The sequence below is a fragment of the Egretta garzetta genome, unplaced genomic scaffold (genome assembly GCF_000687185.1).
Source record: "Egretta garzetta isolate BGI_Z169 unplaced genomic scaffold, ASM68718v1 scaffold109, whole genome shotgun sequence".
In the NCBI taxonomy this organism is placed as follows: domain Eukaryota; kingdom Metazoa; phylum Chordata; class Aves; order Pelecaniformes; family Ardeidae; genus Egretta; species Egretta garzetta.
The window spans coordinates 954928-964816 of record NW_009260793.1 but is presented as its reverse complement, the minus strand read 5'-3'; the positions used below and the strand labels follow the sequence as shown (position 1 = coordinate 964816).

Sequence of the window (9889 nt, the reverse complement as noted above, 5' to 3'; positions counted from 1 at the left end):
AGAAAATATTAGATGCTTTTATCAAAATAATACTGACCACCTAAACAACACTACCTGAACTTTCTGTCAGTATGGCATAATTTTGTGAGGTTTCAGTATATTGGTTGGATTTTATGTAAAACACAGGGTACAAGTATACATTTTGACTGAAAGTGCCTGTCAGTATGCTCTAATATTGACTCTGCATCCTCAAAGCCCACTTTGGAGTCTTTCTTTTGAAACCCATCATAGCCTTGGTATTTTTCACCATGTTGGACCTCTGTGTGGTGTACAGAAGATCAAGAACTCATGTGAAATGAATTACCAGTCTCTATCTATCTAATGACACTGTAGCAGTGATTTTATTTTACTGCCAGACCAGGTCAGTGATTTGCAGGTAAAGGCCAAAGGAACTGTCCTGAATCATCTAGTTTTTAATAATGCAGATGTTTGATGTTTTCATATCTTGGAAGAATCACGCTAATACTTAAGATACTTTAATAAAAACAATCTGAAAACACTTTTACAGGAAGGGTTGAAAAGAAGTTTTAGTTACAGTAAGAGTCTTTGAGAGACTGGTTAGTATAGCTGTGAGTGTAATCTAAGGTCAGAAACCTGAAAATTGCTGGTTTTAGTGATGAGTAAGTGGCTTTCTTTTCTTTCCCTTTTAAATAGAAAATGGTCGGCTGCGGAACCCTATTGTGAAGACCTCAGAAGAAATACCAATTTTTCCAGTCAGCTTTTCATAATGTAAATATAATTTGAGCTTTCCCAAATGGGCAGCTAAATCATGAACAAGCAGAAAAACCCATTTTGGATTGTATTTCTGAACCAGGCTTCACCTTCTGTCTTGGGAACTTATTAAAGGATTACAGCTGAAAAAGACAAGAGAAAGAAAACCTTGAACAGGAAGCTTATCCTACAATGAGAATTACAAGTACATCTTGTATCTGCCCAGTCCTAGTTTGTCTCTGTTTTGTACAGAGGTGTTACGGAGCTGCTCACCATGGCTCCATCAAGGTGACTAGAAATCAAACCAAACACGTAGAAGGCGAAACAGAAGTGCATCATCGTCCCAAGCGTGGATGGGTGTGGAATCAGTTCTTTGTTTTAGAAGAACACATGGGACCAGATCCTCAGTATGTGGGAAAGGTAAGGTCGTTGTCTTCTTTTTGGTTTTGGTTTTGGTTTTCCCATCCCCTGAAATGTGTCATTACTAGAGGAAAACCAGGTATCTCCTTAGGTGGCACCTCCTTTTTTAATGGAGGACACCTCTTGGATTGCTACATACATGCACAGTGAACTTGCCAGTTGTCTAGGTATACCTTCCGTGTTTATTATAAAGAAAAAAGATAAATAAAATAAATAGGATGAAGATATTAAAAAGATAAAATAGCATTTGTTCTGAGCTCAGCTAAACACAGAGTGAGTGCAGCTGATCCTCTTACATCAGATTCTGTAGAACTCCAAATGTATGGGGCTTAATTATGTCACTGCTAAAGACTTTTCCAGACTATTTCAGAATAAGATTCAGTTGTACTTCAGGGAATATTATATATACAGTCTAGGCTCCATAGAGTAGTCATTCCACTCTGAGGGTAGGGTGGAAAAGGACTCCTCCAAAGGAAAATCCTCTGTGACTTCATAAAAAGAGTCAGGAGGTGTGTTACCTTTTAGTTTCTCAGAAGCCTGTGAGAACAAGCCCTGCATCTATGTTTTTACATATATAGTGAATTTCAGGCATAGAGTTCATGCTGATGCATTTGCAGGCTGGCCAACTGATGTCTGGTTTATCATGTGTAATGTTGTCTGTGTAGCTTGGGTTTTAAATTTGGATTAAAATAACATAAAACTGTATATATAGCTTTATTGCAAAATTTATGACAGATGGAGCTTTTCTCCCCCTGAATACTGTCTTTCAGCATTATGATAGAATTTTTTGTTATGTAATCTAGATGAATCTTAATTTCCTTAATGAGAATGGAGAGAGATGTTGAATATGAGGGGTGAAGAAAGATGGTTAATGGGGATGAGGGCATGGAAAAAGAATTATTTAATCTTAGTTTGCCTCCAAGTTTGGAATCCTGAAAATTGTATCTTAGAGTATGAAAAATATCCAAGGAAACCAGTAGCTTCTGAAATCACAGATGTCTGGTAGCAAGGGCTTTCAAATTTGAACAGTATCATCTGACCTAAAAATAGCAAGTAGAGCATCTGTATTTAAGATACTGTTAACACAAAGACCAAAAAAAAATTATTTAGTTATGCCAACCTTAGTAAAATACCAAGTATTTCAGCATACTGAAAATTGTTGAGATTTGTGCAGGAAATGTAAACTGGGGAGGTACCTTTATAAATTGAGATAGCGGGTTGCACTGAAAGAGAAGCTTTTAAAATGGGTAAGAGGATGAGGAGATATGCTTCCAGACCCATCTTAGATTGATTAACATTTTCATGAATTATTTTGGAATAGAAGCATTTTACAAACATGTTGCTGATGCAAAGCTGTGCAGGAGAATCAAAACATTGTCTGAAAAGAGCCAGATAGCATGAATAAGATTTGGATATGGAGAGACAGAGGAAACCTCAGGACGACAGTGTGATAAGGCTCTTACAGAACAATATCATGAATTTCTGTTATACACTACTGGTTTGTCAGGTGTAAGTGACAGAGGAAGAGAAAGATCTGGTCACCAGATCACTTATTGCCTCTACTGTCATAGCTTAAAGAAGGTAAATACGATACCAAGCTGCAAAAGCTGAGATAATCGAAACGGAGATAAAGTTGTATTGAAGCCATTGTGAAAAATAATGTTAACCTGTTTACTGCTCTGATTGCTTTTGGCCAAGAAATATGAATTTATATTTGAAGCTATACAGAGAAAATCGAATGCTATGGTTGGTGTGGTGGTGGAGAATAAAATATGTTTGTTTAATTACTCCCACAAATAATAGTGAAAGCAGATATTATTCTATAAATAAACTTCAGAAGAAACCACAAAGGAATGAGAAGAGCTATTTAAGTTTGATTCAGCTTTTACTTGAAAAAAAAAGAGGTTTTGCTGCCCTTGAGTTAATTTAGAATGGAAATAAGAAAATAAGTGAGATTCTGAAAGAGTCTGCTAATAGGAAGAGTGGAAACAAAAAACTGAATGGTTTTCAAAGTAAAGCGTGCTTGTCTGCATGAAAGCATTTATAGACATGATCGCATGCAAGAACAGAGGCCTGAATTCAGTGAGCTAAAGGACGGTCCCTTTCAATGTTATGTTCCTATGATAGCATTATACATTTTCTTTCATCCTCTGACCACTCTGTTAATGCTACATTTATGGATATCAATGAATAGGATTTCTTTTAATCCTTCGTGGTCAGAATGTGACTACATGCCTTGTTTGAGGACATTTCTTCCTCTGTACTTAACAGTTTTTATCCCCTTTTCCTCAAAGAATTCCTTCCCTGTGGTGGTCATCATTTTCTACTCTGAGTACTTCACAAGATTAGTAAGCTCATCTTTGCAGAAGCTTTGTGGGACTTCGAAGCATCTGTACTCTATTTTCCATTCGTTGTGATGGTTCTGATGACCTGATTTAACTGCAAAGATCAATCATATTAGCTCAAGCATCTATTTTTAATTCAGAAAAAAAGGAAAGTCTGGCTGAGACTGACATAATATTAGTAATTAGGAAAATTTCAGTAGTGGTCATTGTGCATGAGTTCCTTTTCATTTTGAAAAATAGATGTTTTACTGATGTTGCAATTAATTGCACACACCTCATCACAGTCTGACTCTACGTGCCTTTAATACGACAAGAGGTTTTCATGCAAAGCCCCTCAGTTTGTGAAGGAAGGCTATGTGAGCAATGCCCTTTAATTCCGGGCTTCTACTTGGTGGCAGCACGCTATCAATTCCATCAATTATTAATTCTGTAGACTACTCTGCTTCACTGGTGAGAGTTTTGCCATTTGATACCTGTCCTTTCACATTTTTCACACCCAATTTGGGAGTAACATCACAGAAAGCAGAGCCATTATGTACAATGCTGTTATAATGATTACAGTCATTGTCATGGAAATGCACACTGAGGACAAGAACAGGGTAGGCCTGCAATGAAACTGGTAAGGTTTCTCATTCTTATTGTGAAATGACTGTCAAGAGGATGGATTAATTTAATGTCATCATCTGTTACACAGCAAGTGTTAGGACAACAAGTCATCATTATATTTTAATATCAGGCTTATCCCTATTCCTCAGTCATTACTTCTTTTCTCTGAAAAAATGTCATTTGGAGACTGGAAGTCTGAATAAAATTAATTTGTATTAGCCATACTCAGAAGGTTTTTATAGGAACATGGCAAAACACAGGTCCTGGTAAATGAGATTGTGGTAGAAATGATCCTTTTGTAGATGTTAAGTATTTTCTGTGGGTTTGCGATTATTGAACTGGTTCCCTGCTGTTGCACTTGGGGCAAGTCTTCAATGTTTCAGGGTATGTTTTCCTGAACAAACAACTCCAAAACCAGTTTTATATTAGAAAAGGTGTCTTTAAAGAATTTAAAACTACAGTGACTTCTTTTTCTAAAATGATGAATTATTTGGGGAGCTTTTCTTGAAAACTTCCCAATGATTAATAGTATCTAAAAATGTTAGTTCTGACAGACTGCTCACCTGTGGGTGCAAGTATGTGAGTGTGCGTGCAATGGAGAAACTGTGGAAATTTGATTAAGCGGGAACAAATATCCTTGTCTCAGATAAGCACCTTAAATCCACAGAAGTGAGCTTTCAGCTACATGAGACTTCTTGTCTTTTGCATCTCTCTGATGAAAAGTATTCTGATGAAAACATAGCTGTGAGCACTGATAGGGCCTAGTGAGCGCACCATGGCCTGCTGTGGAGTCAGGTACCCGCTGCACCAGCTCGGAGGAACGAAGATTCTCCTGAGGAAATCTAGAAAAACTTGTGCTGTTGGGCTGCAAGCTTTAACATTTCTCCATTGCCATGGGTTGCATTTTCTGCATGCTTCAAGGTTAGATGATTCACATGTCAGGATATGGAAAACAAATAACAAAGAATTTTAGGAAAGAAGAGAAACGGAGTACATGTTTTAGTTCCTAACATTCTTCATTTTGAACCCTCACACCTCTTTGTCTCCAGAAGGTCTGTTCCTTCTGATACTTCTTAAAAGTGAGTTGCACTGGAAGCAGGTCATAACTACACATTCACTGTCGTTTTTACTTTGGAGAGAGAAGTAAATTTGTAGAAAGTCAGTAAAGTGAAGATCAGTGTTGGTTTGAGGCTGAGTGAGTCATGCTATTAGAGGGAATAGCAGAGGAATATAATGAACAAGACTGACAATTGATTTCTCTGTGGACCCTTTGGATCTCTGAAATGCTGAACGTATACCTCTTAATCCACTTCAGATGTCCTCTGAAGGGTAAATAGGAATGGCTTGTCAGGTATTCAACTCCGCGTTGTTTTTCAACTGCATTTTTCTTCCCAAATTTGGGGGGTAAGGGGAATGACACTTTACTTGGTTCTTGCATTTTTACCTGTAATTCAAAAAATACTTTCAGACCTGTGTTGATGGGGGAGATAAGGAAGCATGGAACAGTTGGAAATGAATATGAATACAGGAAAGGGAAGAGGAAAGTAACAGCTTTTAAAATGTCCTGAAATGATTGTACTGAAAGTTAGATTAGGAAAGAAATCCCAGGTGTTATACTGGATTTTCGAGGTAACGATTCTATTAATTTGTTACTTTACTCTTGAAAACATGAATACAGCATAACAGACTTGTCATTCAAAATTCTTTTTCAAAGTAATATGGTGATGTGTCATTGCAATAAATTAGTTCTAATACAGGAGAGTGAATCTAATCTTCCCTGATCATATCAAGACAATTTCACATCTCAGATTTAATGACAGTAAGGGGAAAATTTGTATATTTTAGAATAACTGCTAAGAAAGAAGCAAAAATGGACGTTTACAGTTAAAATGCTTTTATTAAATGTTAGAGTTTTACGTAAAATAAAGCATTAAACATGTTTCAGCATTTTACACCTAAGCAAACGGTTCCAAAATTTATTCTGATAAAAAAGTATTTTTCTTCTAAGATAAAGAAAACGAAAAGGAAAGTGTGGATGTTACAGTCTAGAGATTTTGCACAGGACTTGTTAGCCATTTTCATGCCTTTGTGAAAAGGTGAGCAAGTGGCATAATCAGCATCTAGAACAATGTGCAACTCATCTTCTACCTTTTCGGATGCTAGTTTCACAAATAATGTATTTAGATAAAATATTTTTTCTCTATAGCTAGTGAAAACATGGTAGTGATAACAGTCTAAATATGCAAGCATAGATTTTTCTGTTCTTTTACAGACTTCGGTTGCTTCTTTAAAACTTTGTACTAGAACAGACCTATGTAGAAAAATAAAGGGAAAAGGAAAGGGATTTTGGCCCAGCAAGCTTTAAAATCACGTATTTAATGTGTCTAGTGTGCAAGAAATAAACTTTTTAATTCTTCTAGGGCTCTTAGAAAGGGGGAAGACCAACATTGAATACACATAATATTTGAGCAAAGATTTTAGCTTCACAATTTTTAATTCAGTTTAGGACTGAGATGTCTCCAGCTTCTTCCAAAGGACCTCTCAGCAATCTGTGAAAGATTGAGATTACAGATATTTGCACTGAAAAAGCAGAGTCTTGTATTTTTAATAGATCCCTTTTAATTTTTAAAAAAAAAAATCTTCCCTGTTACAGTTTCTCCATAGGTCACTAACCTCAGATTTTATAGTACTTCCTATTTACTTCGGTCTCTATGGTTCCCTGCTCTCTGATTACTCAAAACCCTCTTCTTCCCTGTTACAGCATTTTCATTGCATTAGGTCACTAACCTCAGATTTTATAGTACATTTTATCTATTTTGATCTTTAAGCTTTTCTGTTCTCTGATTACTCAGTTCCTAATTCTTGTCACCCTTACTGTTGCTAAATAACATTTTGATTTAGTGCCACTGAAGTCGATGGAAAGCCGACACTGATCATATAGGACAGTGCCTATTTCTTTATTCTCCTGTCTGTCTCCCACTGTTGCTCTGGGAGCAGACTTACCAAGAAACAGAGGAAATGTGCCCTCTCCATCTTAACTGCTGTCATCAAATCTGAGGTCAGTATTGAGCAACATTACATGGTCCTATATCATATCCCATCTTATTTGTTACTTTATTTTTACAAAAAGCTAATTCAAGACTGTTGCCACCCCAAAAGCTTTGCAAGTTAAAAATGCGCACATGTGTACTTGCTTTTTTTTTTTAGTCCTGTTGGCACAGACAGCTCCCTTTGCCGTCTCCATGCTGATAGCAACCCTACCTTTATTCAACAACTGTTAGTCGGTTTCTTTTTGAGAAGTTGAGGGCACATTACTCAAATTCTACAAGTCATAGAATGCTGTGGACCTTTAGGTTTTATTTATTAACTTTAAAGTGCAATCTCTAAACATTCAAAGGTTATTTGGGGCAAAACCAAACTCAAGGGAAGAGAGTGCTTTCATCAGGCTGATCAATCTGACTTTCTTCCAGCGTGTTCAGCCCTGTCTGGGGTTTCCTGAAGCACAGTACTTGCATTGCAGTCCTTCGGCAGAAAACGGCTATATACAGACTGACAAGGGCATTTTGACTTGACAGACCAACAAAAAAAACAGAAAAGCATGAACACATTGAAGTTCAGTCCTAGTCCAGAGACATGGGATAAAGTGTTTACCTGGTTTAACTTCATTTAAGTCAATGTGGAATTGCACCAGGAAGAAATGTGGTCTTTTACATCAAAACAGCAACATCGAATCTAATATGTCAAAGTAATAACTGTTTTTCAGAGGAAGCTTTATACAGTCTGTCAGTTCTATATTTCAAAACATCAGTTTGCTATTTGGACACTGTTATTTCAACATTGTTCAAAATAATTTTGTCAAGGTGATCTAATCTTCCCTAAGATTCTTCTGGACTGAAAAAGTCTGTACAAAACTTGACTTCTTTTTTTTTTTTTATTCTTTACTTCTTACCCATGCATGATTTTGACCCACCAACAGCTGAAGTTCCGTGGCTTTTACATGTTCTTTATGCCCAACGACTATACTGATGAAACCAATGTCTTTTAGGTCATTTCTCATGTAAACGTTTTAGCAGTAAATTTTGTTGGGAAAGCCAGTCTTGTTCCTGTCTAAGCTATTTAAATTTTTCATTTATTAAATGGTATTGCCTTTAAAAACCAGGGCAGAAGCTGGACATTGCTGAAGTTGTCTGTTGTTTTTAGGATGGGTGCTTCCTTGTATGCTAGTAGAGTTTTTTTGCTGTTGACCAACTGCAAACTACACTTTTGCCTAACAAACAGTATTTTTTTGACTAGAAGGTCAGTGAAGACAGTAAGAAAAGCTATGCCACTGTCAAAATTAAAATCACCTATCTTAGTGGTGGTGAGGAATATGACGCTTATATTTTAAATATCTACACTTTTCTGTTAATTAAATAACTGGAAAGGTTCAAGGGAAGAGAACCAAGAGAATCTTATTGATTTTTCATGTCTATGTAAAATGACCACCTTTGTTTTCTTTGCTCTTTAATGACAGGTTCTTGATACAGAGCCTCAGTGATGTTAATTACTGTATTGACATTCTGTAACATTTCAAGAGTTTCTACAGATTACCGAGTGCTTTCCTCACATTAAGTTTTTGAAATGTCAAAAATTAGGAAATACCTGCAGTGTGGACAGTCTTAATATTGTGGCACTGGTTACACCACAGCAGGCACACACAGACTTGGTGCATGTCAAAAATCAGAGGGATACAGGTGTTGGACAGTGTGAGTTTAAATTCACTTTATGAAGAAATTAATCCACTACAGCTGCAGTGTATCCTAGAGATTTTTGACAGACCCCCTTTGCTTTCAAAATGAGGTGTTACATGCAGTCAAATGAAGATGAGTTCCTTTGGGTTAGAAGATGAAGTAATTGAGTTTGTGTCTGGAGTGAATACTGGACAGATATTTTCAGTTGTGCTTCTGTACAATATTTAGGTTGATTTGCAATTTGTACTATGTAAAGTATCTAGTACTTGTTTGTATTAAAGAATAAATGAGCAATGTCTGAAAGCAGGAAGCACCACGAGTATTCAAAACCACAGGTACGTGTAGTGTGATCAACCGGTGAACTTCAGTGAACGCTTCCCATGCTGTTGTTTGGTTTCCCTTGCAAATTTTCTGGTCTTTAGTAATATGCTGTTTCCTTCAGTCAGAACACTTGCAGTGGTGTTAGATTACAATAGATTACTCTCCTACATCAAGCCTTTTTTTCACATTGCTTACAGCTAATGATGATCCCCTGGGACCCTCGAGCCTCTGTCAGCTTTGGCTGGTATTGTCAAAAGCCACGGGCCCCAGGGGCACCAACGCGGGAGTGTGGGCACAAACACACCTGTGTATTGATACACGTGCGGAGGCTGGACAGCCTAGGCATTGCTTCTAATACATTTCATGTTTCCTTAGAGAAATGTAGTTCGGTGTCAAACTCGGCATTAATTTATTGATTCCCCCAGCTGAGTGACTGCCATGAGGTTTTTGCAAGCTAGGCATTTTATTGGTTTATTACTACTGTTCCTGGCTGTCATAGTGACCTTTACAAAACATAACAAGTTGTGGCCCTTTCATGGAGCTGTTTTGAAGTGAGCGCAGCTTCTCTCACTGAGGGGCACCTTCCAGTTCATGGAAAACAAAGGACCAAGGACTTATCCTGTATGTAGTCTTAAATGAGATTTGACTGAGTATTATAGTATGTCCTCACCTCCCTACTATGAATCACGTCGTATAGAGCAGGAAGATAATTCCATCGGGGTGCAGGTGCCCAGGCGCCGGCAGCAGCAGCATCGG

The 9889-nt window shown here is 37.3% G+C and overlaps 1 protein-coding gene across 3 annotated transcripts in view; it reads left to right on the top strand.

The window, feature by feature from the left end:
• Positions 1 to 903: 903 nt before the first annotated feature.
• Positions 904 to 9889, top strand: part of CDH18 (cadherin 18) — a 173459-nt gene continuing 164473 nt past the window's right edge. For 2 of the 3 annotated variants that reach the window (XM_009646724.2, XM_035902108.1), the window contains exon 1: positions 904 to 1131. In XM_009646724.2, the coding sequence (XP_009645019.1) occupies positions 904 to 1131 (228 nt within the window). The remainder of the gene's footprint in view (positions 1132 to 9889) is intronic. The other variant, XM_035902109.1, reaches the window with a different exon arrangement.